General features: G+C 41.2%; 1 protein-coding gene and 1 long non-coding RNA gene across 2 annotated transcripts in view; one reads left to right on the forward strand and one right to left on the reverse strand.

Moving 5' to 3' along the window:
• cdc45 (CDC45 cell division cycle 45 homolog (S. cerevisiae)) overlaps positions 1-6,802 on the forward strand; it is a 42,395-nt gene extending 35,593 nt beyond the window's left edge. The window contains 5 exon segments of the mRNA XM_052032377.1: positions 1,526-1,644; positions 5,301-5,361; positions 5,363-5,378; positions 6,739-6,771; positions 6,774-6,802. Coding sequence (XP_051888337.1) covers positions 1,526-1,644; positions 5,301-5,361; positions 5,363-5,378; positions 6,739-6,771; positions 6,774-6,802 — 258 coding nt within the window.
• LOC127579533 (uncharacterized) lies at positions 5-14,949 on the reverse strand. The gene is made up of 4 exons (XR_007957694.1): positions 14,591-14,949; positions 14,218-14,284; positions 2,499-2,607; positions 5-496 (listed from the first exon to the last, which is right to left on the reverse strand). It is a non-coding gene; the product is annotated as an uncharacterized LOC127579533 (long non-coding RNA).
• Between the last annotated feature and the right edge of the window lie 1,242 nt (positions 14,950-16,191).

The raw sequence follows: 16,191 nt of genomic DNA on the forward strand, positions 1-16,191 counted from the left end.
TGTATGCTTCCAAGGTCATAGGATAATTTCACTGGATTCTGGGTCTTCTCTTGGTGCCAACATGATGTTTCTCTGAATTAATTTAGTCTCATTTATAATAGCTACTTTAATCCATCTTATTTATTAAAACAAGTGGTATCTCAACCATGCAGACCTGATTAGATTTGCAGTGTGTGTAAATAGTTGACTTCAGACAGATAGCTGCAGGGATACATTAATTGATCGCTGTGCCAATGAGCTTGGGCGAGGAATAGCAATCGGAGCCTATGATTCCTATTGCTGTCAAGTAAGCGTACTTAAAATTGCTATGTGGCTGTTTTGGATTGGATTTCATTGTGGTGTGCAACATCCAGTACTTGGGTACTTGCATGGTGTAACGGCTACTTGGGATAACATATTTGATACGTGAATCTGTGCACAGCTATGCAGAATATTAACTGGAGGACAATGTGTTGATAGTTGTCTTGAGATTCAAATTTATGCACTCCTTAAATATCTGGAACAAATATATACAAGAGATAAGATATCTTTATTAGTCACATGTACATCAAAACACACAGTGAAATGTCTTTGTGTAGAGTGTTCTGGGGGCAGCCCTCAAGTGTCGCCACGCTTCCGGCGCCAACATAGCATGCCCACAACTTCCTAACCCGTACGTCTTTGGAATGTGGGAGGAAACCAGAGCACCCGGAGGAAACCTGCACAGACACTGGGAGAACGTACAAACTCCTTACAGACAGCGGCCTGGATCGAACCTGGGTTGCTGGCGCTGTTATAGTGTTACGCTGACCGCTACACTACCATGCCTGCGGTTTCATTTGTCTGCAAGTATGTAAGGATGCAGCCCAATTTAGAATTTGTATCATAAAATTCACCAAGTGTGTCATATGTTAACTTTCTCATTCCACAGATGCTGCCTCAACTCCTGGGAGTTTATAGCATTTTTTTTCTGTTTTCATTTTGTATTTCCAGTATCTGCAGTCCTTTTGATTTCATAAAATTGTTGAAATTCTTATGCTGTTGGATCTCTTTTTTTTTCTCCCCCCACCACATTTTCTCTTTTTTTTCTCATTTTTCTCCTAAATTAAGTTAGCCTAGAAACAGCATTTGGCATTAGGTCACTATGCTGTACTCCGCAGGTGATTTGGTTCAGGTTTAGAAGTGTGCATGTGGGAAGAAATTGTTAGCACAAGAAATTTACGTATTACAACACAAAGCTGAGGTTAGCTGACTCAACCAAGACCAGTAAGTAATGTCTGAACCTTCATGTATGTACAATTTCATAACACTGTTACAGAATATCGAAACAAATGATTTAAACCTGTAAAAGCATGTCATGTTAAAAAGTAATTTTACAAAAATGTTACACCTCATTCAATTAATAATTCGGAGGTAAAATAAAAATATGTCTGCTCAAAGATTCACCAGACATTACTTGAGCTCAGTGTTGTGTTTGGTGTCAAATTAGAATATTTAATAAGAGATGTGCTCCCCATCTTCAAGCTCCATCTGTTCTATCTTTTAGACCAAGAACAAACGGTGCAAGGTGCTCCCACTGGTCATGGCAGCACCAATGGACCTGGAGAAGGGAACGGTGATAGTGATTGGAATCCCACCAGAAACTGAAAGCTCGGATAAAAAGAAGTATGTAACCAAGTGCCATTTTATGATTGTTTAAAAGAAAGATAATGTGCTTTCCCCCAGTGATGAGTGCAGCAACTGTGAGATGTTGAATCACGCTGACCAAGGAAGAGTGATCATTTGCTGTGCTGAGTTTGCTGGCTTCAGATGTAACATATAGCATAAATATAAGATTTGAATAACCGTAAGAGCATATGGGTTTCTCACAGGTACTACGGTCTCCTCCCATATCCCACAGGTGTGCAGGCTTGGTAGAATTAATTGGCCAGGATTGCTCTGTGAGGTGGCATTGACTCAATGGGCCTCCTGTGTCATTAGAAATATGAATCGAGAATTGGTTATCAGTCAGACAGAGTAGAAATAAGCAAATCCTTCTCGGGCTGGCAGGCTGTGACTTATTCAGTGGGGATCAGTGCTTGGGCCCCAGCTTTCACAATCGATATGAGTGATTGGGCTGAGGGGACGAAATGTCATATCTGCAAGTTTTGTTGGCCATACAAAACCAAGTGACTTTGGAAGTAGGGGGAAGGATGTAATTGTGCTTTCAAGGGGATATGGATGAGTGGAGTGAATGGGTGACAACGTGGCAAATGGGATGAAATGTGGGATGGAAAAAGTAGTGAGGTGATCCATGTTGGTGCACGTAAAAAAAGCAGAATATTTGTTAAATGGTGAGAATTCGGGTATTGTTGATATTCAATGGGACCTAGTTATCCTTATTAGTAAGTTGCTGAAGCCCAACATTAAGGGGGTAAATGATATGTTAGCCTTAATTATGAGAGGATTTGAATACAGGGGTAAGGATGTCTTGTATAAGGCTTTGGTGAGGTCACACCTGGAGTAGTTGGTCTTCTTACCTTATGAAGGATGTACTTGCCGTAAAGGAAACGAAGCAACGATTCCTTGGTTCCAGGACTGGCGGGTTTGCCATGTGAGGAGAGATTGAGCAGACTGGGGCTGCATTGTCTAGAGTTTAGAAAAATGAAAAGAGATCTCCTCAAAACATACAAAATTCTTAAAGAATATGTCGTATTAGATGCAGGGAAAGTATCTTCCCTGACTGAGTCTAGAACCAGGGAGCACAGAATTACGTTTACAAAAAGTGCTGCAGATGCTAGAAATCTGGAATAAAATGAGAATGCTGGGGAAAAGGAATGGAACTCGTGAGTAGCTCATTCACAGCTGGGACAGGAACCTGGCCGTCTCCTGTGCTGTACTATTCTACAACAGCTTTCTAACAAAATTGCGGACGTTGCAACTATGCGCAGCGTCCTTCATTTCAAGTCTAACCGTGTACCAGCCTAGCAGTAACCAATGAGAGAATCATGATAGAACTTGTTTTAACTGACTCACATACAGAAAATAAGCACTGAGGGAATGCAGGAGATAAACGGTTGGTGATTAGGTGCACAAAACAGTTCAGCGTGTTGATTTGCTTGATTCAGCAACATGGGAAATGTCACCTTGGGATTTGGAGTTTCCCCACTGTGTTATTGTTGGCATGTGGTGCGTTTTGCCAGGAAGTCGACGTGTAATGATCATCACTTATTACCATCCGTTAAAGTTCTGGCCCATTATGGTGCTTGTGGTGAAGGAGCTCCCATATTGGTGTTGGGTAAACAGCTGGGGCATTTTGATTCGGGGGCCACAGAAGATGGGTCATGTATTTCCAAGGTGAGCAATTTTGAAGCTAACGTTCATGTGTTGCAGAACCGGTTGCATTTGTGCTCATTGGCACATCCAGGAGCTCACCGAGGAGTGAGCAGTATCAGATTTGGGGTCCAGCTTTTCCTTCAGTAATACCAAGAGTCATCAGTGGATCCAATACAGTTGAAATATGATGGACGCAGCAAACTGGCTCAGTTGGAGATGGTGTAGAGCAGGTGTTCCCAGGACTGAACAGTTTGTGGCTTTGAGGAAAGATTGGATGAACTAGTTTGTTTCCTTTGGAGCAGAAGAGGCTAAGAGGAGGCTTAAAAGAGTACATAAGAACAACCTTTTTCCTCCCCTCAGCAGATGGTGAACTATCAGAGGGCAGAGATTTAAAGTAATTGGTAGAAGAATTGGAGAAGAGATAGGGGAAAAGCTTTCACCAAGAGGATGGTAGATGTCTAGAACTTTGTCTGAAAGGGTGGTATAGAGATAAAAGCCCTCTTTGCATTTAGACAGTACTTGATGTATGCTTTGGAGGTGCCACCTGCAGGGCTGTGAATCCAATGCTGTAGGGTGGGATTTGGTTGTGTAGTTCATGTATATATCCAGCACAGATGCAATGTACTGAGTGGAGGTCCCCGCATTTTCTTGACCTGCTATGATTTTTATTCCAGATCTTTTGGCAGTGATCTTGTTATTTGTACATTCAGAGAGTGATTGATTTGCCTGTTAGACAGCTTTGAACTTGTACTTGGAGTGCTTTGTACTATGAGTAATATCTAGCAGTCGCTCCCTCTACCATTGAAATGAAACTGCTTGCCCGTGCTGTCTGCACTTTGCTCATGGAGAAGGAGCTGAGTGCCCCTGTCCTTGAACAGAGAGCCTCCATGACATTGTGAAGGTGGTGGTAAGCTGCAAACTGTCTTCACAATGTCATCTTTTATCACTACCTGGAATGATCTGGCGGCTACAAATAGCAGGGTCACTGACTTAACCTACATTGACAGAACAGCCTTCGTGTGTGGTTGGAACTCTGCTTGTTGAGGGTGGTAGATCTTAGTGACTTGTATCTGGATACACAACTCCTTATAATGTATGGAGTAGGAGACAAGGCTTGCCACAGACTCTTGAAGGACTGTTTCCTGCTACAAGATTATCTTCCCCTCCTTTTTCTTCCTCAAAGTCTACCTCGCATGCTGTGGGATCACTGGGGCAACTATTAAAACAACAATGTTGTTCTGAAAAAACAAAAGCCTTCACCTCAGAAATGAGAGTAAAGCTCAGCAGTCACGGCCAGTGCCAAAGTTCAGCGTAGTTGCATATAACAAGCTCTTTATTTTAGTTCCCAGGAAATCTGTAAAATATTATGTTTTCTTTTAAACTATATCTTGCAGGTCTAATTTTCTATGTATAGTGCCTATAATATGCGTTAGGTGCATAAATGTGACCCAGGAAGGAAGTGGGATGGGGGTGTGGTGTCAAAGGAACCTTGGAAAGATTGACGCATCATTGCACACCTTTGTATACTTGAAGCATGCATGGTTTGTTTTACAAGCAGTGTATAGCATGATATAATGTTGTAATCGCAATTTGTGATCAAATTACACCCACATGGGGACCCATAATATAGAAACAGTGTCCACTCGATCAAATTCTGAGCCTGTGTCTCTGGTGCACCTTAGGCTTGCAGCCCCAGGATTGAAACATCGTTGAATGAGCTTTGTGGCATTTAATCACGGTACTTGATTTTTTTGAACACTGAATGCTGATAAAATGGAAAAGTAGAAAGTACTCAGTTTTAACTTTCACCATGAACAGCAAAACATTTGCACAATAAAACGAATTTAAGTGTGATTAAACCTGCAGTGTAACCCAGTCAGGTTGCCATTTGTCAACTGATTGCAGTTCTAAGCCAGTACTATGCTTTGGACTCTGAAGCAGAGTGTAAAATGGCTGTAATGCTGGTGCTGGAGATTCAATAAATAATTGTCACTCTCTTTTTCCAGTTTCTTTGGCAAAGCATTTGAAAAGGCAGCAGAAAGTACCAGCTCAAGGACTCTGCATGATCAATTTTGATAGCTCTAGTAAGTGACACTTCCGATCATCGTACTGCCATAAAGTCAAGTTTAGTAATAATGGCGTCAGTTTCTTTGGCAGCTTGAGGAAGTATCTTCTTCATTTCCTTGCATAATTGTAATTGATTGCAGGAGTATCCCTTTTTCAAGTGTTTGGGGAATATGTGTCAAAGATTTTGTGCCTCACTTCAAACAGGATTGTTTTCAGGACTTCCTTTAATAGAGTAGAGGGAAATCATTCTATACTTGAAGGTTACAGGATGGCATTTGTGTGCTAACAAGAAAAAACATGTTGAAGTAATTTTAGAAAGGCCAGATTTGAATATGAATGATATATATATATAGCAAGCTCTAGGTTTTGGCAGACTCTGTTAGATTAGGAATTTACTCTCCTGTCATATTAGAGGATCAAAAAAATCATGGTCTGATACAGTATTTCTGAAATTGTTTCGAGTGGGAAATCTCTACCACCATACCATGTGAAGAAGGTGTTTGGCACGTCGGCCTTCATCAGTCAGGGCACTGAGTATAGAGTAGGGACATTATGTTGCAGTTGTACAAGACATTGGTGAGACCATTATAGGAACGACGTCATTAAACTGGAAAGAGTGCGGAAAGATTTACAAGAATGCTGCAGGATTCGAGGGCCTGAGTTATAGGGGGAGGTTGGCGGGCTAGGACTTTATTCCTTGGAACCTTGGAGATTGAGGGTGACGTCATATAAGTGTATAAAATCATGAGGAGTGTAGATAGAGTGAATGCACATAGTCTTTCTCCCAGGGAGGAGGAACTAAAAACTAAAGGGCATAAGATTTAAGGTGGGAAGTGAAAGATTTAAAAAGGACTTGAGGGGCAGCAACTTCAAGCAGAGGGTGGTGTGTGAATGGAACGAGCTGCCAGAGAAGGTAGTTTAGGCAGGTACAATAACAACATTTCATAAGATAGTTGGACAAGTACAGGTATATGAGGAGTTTAGGGGGATGTGCGCCAAGTGCAGGCAAATAGGGGTTAACTTGATAAGCACCATGGTCCACGTGGACGAGTTGGACTAAAGGGGCTGTTTCCTGATACTATAATTTGTTCAGTAACATCTTGCAGCAAAAACTATGCAATTCTGGTACTGTGAACAAATTCTTCTACTCTCACTATTAAAACTTGTATTTCTCAACCATGCGTATGGATTATGTCCCATTCCAGACTGAATGGAACACAGATACAAATGTACTTCAATCAGTTGGTACTTGGTCAGACCAACACAATCAAATGCTTGTTATGTGAATATCGTCTGAAGTTAGCTTAGGATTATCACCAGCGTTAAATGGAGACCCTAGTGACAACTTTCCCACTAATTAGTAGTCCTTTCTTACAGTAATAGAACTGAAAACTGAGGATCGCAGCAAATTCTGGATGCACTTATCTCTTTACTGTCATAAAGGTGAGTACAACTTTACCTGACACATGAGCACTAGAGGTGTCTGGTGTAACAGGACTGCGTCTATTCAGAAAAGCATTACAAGTATAATTGTTTTTACAAATCACTGTTTCAATAGGTTTCTATATTTGGAACACTACAGGGGAAAATGGAAAAAGTAATGAGTAAAGATGGCCAAATGTACTGTAACAAGACGTTATAGTGATTGGGGTGGGATCAAAACGTAAACATTACTTAAGTATAAGCGGATGCTCCTGATTTGGTAACATGCAAGTAGCTAGGTAACTACGAAAGGCACATGAACCTGAACTGACAAATTGTGCTTCATACTTTTATTGCAGTTTATTGCAGTCTATTGTGGGTATTTATGTAAAGAAGACTATTTTCAAGCACATACATGTTGTCACTGGCTGTACGGTCCTGTTTATCCTATTACCATCTACTCAATTATCCATGGGTATTTTCTTGAATCTATTGTGATTGTTGTATTTTGATTGATATACAGCAGTTGTTCAAAAAGTTGTCGATGACTAAGTTTATTGTTCTCTTGTGCAGAAGTATTTTTTTTAAATTAACACTAAGATGAGATATCTAGAGGCTCAATCTTCGAATTTTACAAGGCTGAAATCGGACTTTTTCTTGCTGCCCAGTCAGATATAAACTTGAGTGTACTTGACTTCCTCTGTCTGGGGAGGTTCAACTAATTTCTTGTTTCTCGTTCCTTAGGACCATGCCTAGTGATGTTTTTGACTCCGAGGATTGGAGGTTCTCTTGTATTTAGTCTTGTGATGTGAAAAGAATATAAATTGTCTGACTGTCCTGGTGTCATGTTGTTTTACTGTCCCTTTTATATACATTGTAAATTATGTAATATTGTAGGTGTGCTGTTTTCCAGATTTTACTTTTGTAAATTTTAAATAAAATGAGTACCAATTTTATGTATTAGAATTGTTTTATGACTTCATCCCGTATATTTCTTATTTTTGGGAATATTTGCACAGTGCTATTGTTAACAAGCATGAAGAATCCTCTGTTTTGGCTGCTACTGGGACTGCAGCACTTTTTTTCCCTGTTTTTTTTCCCCCTAATTGGCAAAACCGGCATTAGATTAAAACAAATTGCCAACAAATGTGGGAGTTCAGAACAACTCGTAGTTTCTTGTATACGTGCTGATCATTTTCTTTTTTCTGTTCCGTCCCAACAGTTTAACTGTTGATTATTTTCACTACGGTTCCAAGAATACAGTAATATGGCCTTGTGACAGTGTGATAAAAGCTCACAAAATTTCTGGTTTAAAGAACCAGAACAAAGCTGTAATTCGTCTCGCATCATCATTGGTGAATACAACAAGAATTTTGAAACAGCATTGGTAACTGCCTGAAAGGCCTACTCCTGTTCCTATGACAGCAAACAACACACATTCTTCTCACAGCAAGACGCTCCACAAAAAGGGCATCTTCAACTATTTTTGGTCCCCCACACCTGTTGCCGTCTACACAACTTGTTGGGGAAATCTGATCTCTCATTAGTGGAAATAATTTCTTTTGGGGGGAAAAAAAAACTTCTGGCATTGCCTGAACACTGTTTGATTCATCTGCCCAGATTTTCTGCTCCTCTGCTTAAAAGGTGAGTCTGTAAGAAATCATTGCTTGCCAAATACAGAAGCAGAAAATCCCAGCACCTAGCTTTCTCTATTAGTCTTTGGAAACTAATTTGTGTTTCTTGATCTTTTGTGTGTTTTTATTTCTCTTTTTAAACAAAGTTCATGCACTTGGTCAATGGAATTGTTTCCTTTTTCATTTGCTCAGGCACGATTATTCTGCTTTTCCTACTACCTACTGGTAAATATGATCAGTAGAATGATCTTCCCCTAAATTTCTATGGCGATTTATTTTTGGATCACTAGCTTCCTATCAAGAAGGAAATTCCTCGTGGTACCATAGAACCAGAGAACAGTACAGCACAATACAGGCCCTTCGGCCCACAATGTTGTGCCGGCCTTTAAACCTCACCTAAGACTATCTAACCCCTTCCTCCCACATATCCCTCTATTTTAAATTCCTCCATATATTTATCTAGCAATCTCTTGAATTTGATCAATGTACCTGCCACCACCACCACCCCAGGCAGCTCATTCCATGCCCCAACCACTCTCTGGGTAAAAAACCTTCCTCTGATATCTCCCTTGAATTTCCCACCCATTACTCCATGCCCCCTTGTGTTGAGCATTGGTGCCCTGGGAAAGAGGCACTGGCTGTCCATCTATTCCTCTCAATATCATGTCTCTTCTCATCCTCCTCCTCTCCAAAGAGTAAAGCCCCAGCTCCCTTAGTCTCTCCTCATAGCTCATCATGCCTTTTTGAAATTGATCACCATTGCACTAGGTCCCAATTTGAAAATTTTCAGATGAGGTCCGTTGGCACTAAGGATGCAAATGAGGCTATTGCACCCAGAAACTGGCATTGCTCACCAGTTTCCTCGCGCAAGACTCTACTTAATGCCTTCGGTGCTTGACTTCGGGATAGAATGGTCTTCTAAGCTTGCACTTCCTTTAAAGTACACCGGAAATAATTAAAATCTGTTGAGTGAAAGGCAGGGGCAGGTTCTAAAAATACATTTTTGAGCAGTCAGCATTTGTCTTCCTTTCTCCCAGCTGTCTTCCTAGGATCCAATCCAATATGAAAGGTTCAGTGAAAATAAATCTAATAGCATTTAACAGTGTACACAGGGGGACATTTAAGTAATGACCAGAGGACAGATTTAACAAAGTCGTGGTGTTACTGGTGAAGAATGATTTTTTTTTTAAGCACACTGCATATTAATCAAGGAACTTTAAAAAGACAGTCAGATCTCCAGCTTAAAAATTAAAATATTAAGAGTAGTACAAGGACTAATTGAATAGCTATTTTAGACAGCCGACGCAAGTAAAATAAGACAAACGTTATATGTGCAATGCTGTATGTTTGTATGAAACTTGTGTTAAATTTAACTTTTTCTTGAATACTTTTGCACATGCATCTAGTTCAGGCACAGTAGTGTAGCGGTTAGCGTAACGTTTTACAGCGCCAGCGACCCGGGTTCAATTCTGGCCACTGTCTGTAAGGAGTTTGTACATTCTCCCGGTGTCTGCGTGGGTTTCCTCCGGGTGCTCCCATTTCCTCCCACATTCCAAAGATGTACGGGTTAGGAAGTTGTGGGCATGTTGGCGCTGGAAGCGTGGCGACACTTGTGGGCTGCCCCCAGAACGCTCTACACAAAAGATGCATTTCACTGTGTGTTTTGATGTACATGTGACTAATAAAGATATCTTATGTAACCAATTGCCTCTAGTAGATGTGAAGATTCCCAGGAATGGCTATTTTGTTCACTGAGATCCAATGAATGGCTTCTGTAACAGGCATGTCTATGGACTTGATTTTCTATTTGTGCTAAAGAAAGGTATCTTAGTCACTGGCAGCACCTTCAGGTTGCCTGTTTTAGAACCAGCATTTTTCCGTTTAATATGTTCTATTCATTTACAAAAATGTGTGACATAGAGAATTTGACTCAAGATTGAAATAGACACAAGTATATTGTTATTAATTGGAAGATGGGCCCTCAATCAGTTGGAAGACTAACAAATCCTAAAGTGCATGAGGCAGAGGTTCTAAGATTTTGGTAGATACAGGTTAACAACTGATGATGCACCAGTTGATATGATAAACCAATAGAAAATTAAGTGTAAACTATAAATTTGTACTGGTATCATCAGGATCTGGTAAAATATCATTGTTACTAGTTCAGTCATTGCCTTAAATCACTTGCACTTCTGCACCAAAGCAAAGACTCCATGTAACCTTTTTGTCCTCCATCTAACTTGCTGCCAGAAGTGATCTGTGGTGAAATCCACTATCAAAGACTAGATTTTTAAGAATGCGCAGGTAATAGAATAAGAAGTGGTCGACTAAAGAATGTAAATTCCTGGTGATTTGATTTAATTTCTATTGAAGAGTGTTGGAATGCCACGTCCTTCAGTTTCTATACATTTGGAGATTCTTCTTAAATTTTGGTTAAATTTGTGCTTTTATTATTTTACCAAAATCTGGTACTTCCAGTTCATTGTAATTATTGGAGATGTATTGACTTTCAGTCTCCATAGATTGTAACTAAATTGAAACGGGTGATAATATTTGTAGACCAGTTCAGGCTTTATTTTAAAGAATTCTTTGGTAAAAATCATGTTTGTTTTATGTCATCAGCCGCACCTTGTATTTTTCAATCTCTTTCCCTCACACTTTTACTCTTCTGGCCTTTCATCACCACCAGCACACTACTGACCAGCAAATCCTTCAACAAATGGGATTGGTCACTAAGTCCACATGAGCAATCTTAAAAATTTATTGCTGATTTTTGTCAGTGGGCAGAAAAAAATATTTTTCCAGGTATGTTTCTATATATTTTTATTATTGTTTAAAACCTTGAAAATTTCAAGCCCAATATTTTTATCAGATGATCTAGTGTGTGCCTGAACTGTAACAATGAGATTCTTATTGTAACAGATCTATAAAGATGTTTGAAAATTTCTTTTTTTTTTGCAATGCTCAGATTTTTAAAGTCTAAAACAGCAAAATGTCCCTCTTTCCCCCCCCCCCCCCTTCTCAAATCACCCAATTCACCTATTTATTCAGAAGGGAAGCAGCCATCCTTGATAGATGGTGCAATTTACATGTGCCAACATTTTCTTAAGGACTTCAAAGAAATGGGAGGATATTTAACAACATCAAGCAACATCAGGTTATGCAGCTGTTTCCTGATATCCGGCAGTAGAGTAAACGAATGTAATTCTATGCTTTACAGTTCACGTTCAGTGTGAAATGAATGTTGAGAAAAGCTGAATAGCATTTCTGCAGCTCATGCGCAGTCTCCACTGACCTGCAGACCCAAAAGAAACAGAGGAAACTAAACCCTTACAGCAGCCAACTCCTGATTGCAGTGCTTGTCCCAAATTGGTGTGCGTAAGGAAAGTTAGTAGATCAAATCAGTGACACTTTATTTCAGCAAGTAGAATGAAGTTCAAAGCAGCAAAACTAAGCCACCCATGGGACATGTTTGGCACAGCTTTGTGGGCCGAAGGGCCTGAATTGTGCTGTAGGTTTTCTATGTCTATGTCCTTTCTGGTTCATCTGTCACTTCAATACTCAACTACTGCCCCCCCCCCCCCCCCCCCCAAGCTGCAGCATCCTAGGTTTGATCCAGACCTCTGGTGCTGCCTGTGTGGAGTTTGCATATTCTCCATGAGACCACATAGGTTTCCTCTGGGTGCTCAATCACTGCTCCAGGACTGCAAGAAACTGCAGAAAATTGTGGGCACAGCCCAGTGTGTCACAAAAACCAGCCTCCCCTCCATGGACTCTTTACCTCTCACTGCCTTGGTGAAGCAGCCAGCATAATCATAGACCCCACCCATCTTGGCTCATTCTTTTTCTCTTCTCCCATCAGGCAGAAGGTACAGGAGCCTGAGGGCACGTACCACCAGGCTCAAGGACAGCTTCTACCCCACTGTGATAAGACTATTGAACAGTTCCCTTGCACGATGAAATGGACTCTTGACCTCACAATCTACCTTGTGACCTTGCACCTTATTGTCTACCTGGAATGCACTTCCTCTGTAGCTGTGGCACTTTGTACCGTTATTGTTTTTACCTGTACTACCTCAATGCACTCTGTACTAACTCAATGTAACTGCACTGTGTAATGAATTGACCTGTACGATCGGTATGCAAGACAAGTTTGTCACTGAACCTCGGTACAAGTGACAATAATAATCCAATACCAAAGACATGTAGGTTGGTGGGTTAATTGGACACTGCAAATTACTCCCATTGTGTTAGTGAGTGGTAGAATCTTGGGGGGTGGGTGGAGTTAATGGGAATGTGAGGAGAATATTCTGGTCAGCATTGATAGTGAGCTGAAGGGCCTGTTTTCATGCTGAATCTCTACAACTACATGAAGTTCCCGTGCAATAACTTTAAAATCCTCATCTGTAGCTTTACCTTCCCACGCTTTGCATCTGGTTTGAAACTACCCCTGCCTTTATGTGCCTACTCTCTCTTTACCCTATTCTCTGGATTACCCTGTTTAAACCTCCTGCTTCTCCACTTTTCAGATAGATAGACTCTTGGTCACCTTTACGAATTCAACCCATCAATTTGCCCACTATGATTTGACCTATGCCATTGATGTTCTCACTGAACAACCACTCTGTAAATTCCTGTTGTGGAAATAAAAACCAATAATGTCAGGCCACACCTGTGGAAAGAGAAAGCTGAGGTTTCAGGTCAGAGACCCTTTGTCAAAATCCCTGCTGTTATTTATTCTTTTGAAACTTGTTGGTTCCTCAAGATCAATTCCTTCGACTACCCCTTTACTAGTTTCCCAAGGTGTGTTTAAAGTGCTTGGGGAATCATAATACATTAAAGCTGCTCTGTAAATGGGTGTGTGGGAAAAGTAGAGAGGTTTCAAGAGTATCAAAATCTCTTTAAAATCCCCCAGGCTGGTGCATTGTGTATTGGAATGAATATCCTCAAGTTCAATGAATTATAAAATGTTCAAAGTATGAAGTTTGTAGTTGAGATAGGTAACAGCGTGGAGGCTGATTTCTAAAATGAATCAGTAGCCAAAGTAAACGTGAGGTAATGGCATCTGGCAGTGATGTGCTGCAGGTTAATAGAAACACGGTGTAACCTGACAATAGGGGACTTCAGATGGAGACGCTTGATTTTATCGGGGGAGAAAAAGTAAAGGATTGGGGAGGTGAACTAGCAGTGGCATTAAACAAATTGGACACCAATTTATCATAGACTCAGTTCAGGATTTCTGCTTTCTTATAGTTAAAGAATGAGTATAACTACCAGATTAGATCAATGTCTGTTAACCATTCTAACATGATCTGTTCATCTGAAACCTGGGGTGGCTGCAAGAGGCTTTATGTAATTGCATTGCAACTGTCTATCGTTTGGCACCTTAGACGTTCGATGAAGTGTGTGAGTCGAACAAGTGTAGTGTGTTTAACCTTTAATTGTTGTGGCGGTCCACAGACCTTGAGAATATAAATTAATTAATGGATATTTCTGATCCATTTTACTGAGACACTACTAGTATACGGCCCAAATACAAAGGACAAGTTCCTGTAGCTCCCTGATGGCTTCAAATGTGCTGAGTCCTACACATCAAGTAGACCTCTCATTTGAACCCTGTCGTGCGCTGAGAGTGATGGGAACTTCGTAGATATCACATTGTTACCTCTATAGATTGGGAAAAACGGAGCCAAGAATCTGACTAGTGTGCCAGAAATGTCCAGTGATCCCTGTCAGTAAGGACACGGGTGCATTCTCACCGAGGATGCAGTCAACCTTGGTTGAATGTTTGTCTACTTACACTCCCATTCCAAGCTTACACACGAAGAATGAGTTCTTGAGAGCATTCCCGAGAAACTGCACTTTCACTGCGAATAGTGGCCATCAGCAGAAGAAGGGGGAAGGGAGGAAAGAAGAGGGAAAATTAATGATTGAAAACTTCAGCAACCTGCTGTAAATCCCCATGAAAACTATTAATGAAATCTGCCTCTTCACAGTTGATGGCTTGGAAAACATACTGTTTCAAGCAAAATGCAGGCATAAGCTCCAGTTTCAGTTCAGGTCTTTGAGAGCAGATACTTGAAAAAGACACAACCTGGAAAGCAATACCATGAATCTTAATGCAGGTAAAACAAATGATAACTTGTCAACAGAATAACTTTCTGTTCTCTGACCTGGTATAATGATACTTGTGCAGCCACAGGCTGATGTGAAGGAATTTCTTTGTGCCTCTGACTTACAATTTCCTTTACCGATAAACTTTACTTTCTGTCCAGTAACTCCTGTTTCCTGTAAGTCCCCCGCTTAGCTTCATTTTCCACTCTTTGAATCCTTGGAATTCCCCTCTTATTCATTAAAACGCTTGCAGCAAGTCAGCAGAAAAGAAAGAAATCAAATGAATTCGACAGTGGGCTGGAATTCAACACACCGGGGGAGGATTGAAGTACTCTGGCCTGGAAAAGATTCCTTCCATCAGAAAGGTTTTTGCTGGGTCCTAAAGACTTCCTCGTATGGAAAGAGTCTGCAAAGTACGTGGCGCTCCTCTGTATTGGCACCCAGATAATAAAACGCATGCTGTTAGTATTGAGAACTTTGGTTGTGTGAACTATTTGCAGAGTAACCAAGCCTTGATGTTTTCCTACTGTCCAGCAAAAGCTCCATTCTTTTGTTCTTGTTGGAGATAGATAATTTTTTGAAAGGTTTGGGAACTGAGGATTATGGGGGACTGGCACAGAAGAGAAATTGAGGTCAGCATAAGTCAGTCATGATCGTACTGAAAGGAGGGGAAGCTTGAAGGGCCGAGAGGCCTACTCCTATTTTCTTGTGTTCTTGTGAATTTGTGCTTGCAAAACTGTCCCATGTATTGGAGGACCCACAAATTGTAGCTTCCTGCCCTTATCTGGATCTGGAAAGTTTCATCGCCCTGCTCTCGCGTGGTCCATTTCAGACCTTTCCCTTCCCTCACTGGACTTCTCCATCTCCACTTCACGCATTAGGCTTGTATCCCGGTGCATGCACTTCCTCAGCTCCCCTGACCACACTCTTGCTATGGAGAATCCATTCCATTCTCACCTCCTCTGTTCCAGCTCTAGACCAGGATAGACGACTCTTTGTCCTCACCTTCAACTTCACCAGCCACCACTGGATACGTGTCCTGTTTAAGCATTGAGAAGGGACATTGCCCTCCAGCATGTAGTGGCGATGGGAGAGTGAACCAGCGCTAGCCATTCCTTGCAACACTTCCCCATCCAACTGCAGTAAATGCAATACCTGCCTTCTGTCGTCCTCTCGTCTTACCCAAGTACCTTCTCCAGGTGAACCAGCGATTAGCTTGAATCATTTCCCATATTGTTCACTGCGATCGCTACAGGCTGATAGAATGCAGTGGGTTCCTGCAGTGCTCTGGGCAAATGCATTGCTTCTCATTGGTGTATCTCAATTCTTGAAATTAACTGTAGATGCCAAATGGGATTGGGATTGATCAGAATAGCAGACTGAAGGTGATGGCGGGCTACCCGAGACACAAAGGAAGTAGAGGGGCGGCCGAGAGAATCTGCTATAGCGTGTTGTAATTTGGATTGTTCGGGAGGTCAGGCAAAGAACATGACTCTTGGGCCAAACGCTCGGTTCTTTTAACCTGAGTGATGAAACGCTTTATCATCACACCACAAAGCCTTATGGATTTCAACCGGACCGAGAGATGCATTTATACCGCGAAATGGCTGTGTGTCAATTGATTAAAAACTGGTGAGAGTGCCACGGGGATGTAGAATTC

Source organism: Pristis pectinata, chromosome 17 (genome assembly GCF_009764475.1).
Source record: "Pristis pectinata isolate sPriPec2 chromosome 17, sPriPec2.1.pri, whole genome shotgun sequence".
Taxonomy (NCBI): Eukaryota; Metazoa; Chordata; class Chondrichthyes; order Rhinopristiformes; family Pristidae; genus Pristis; species Pristis pectinata.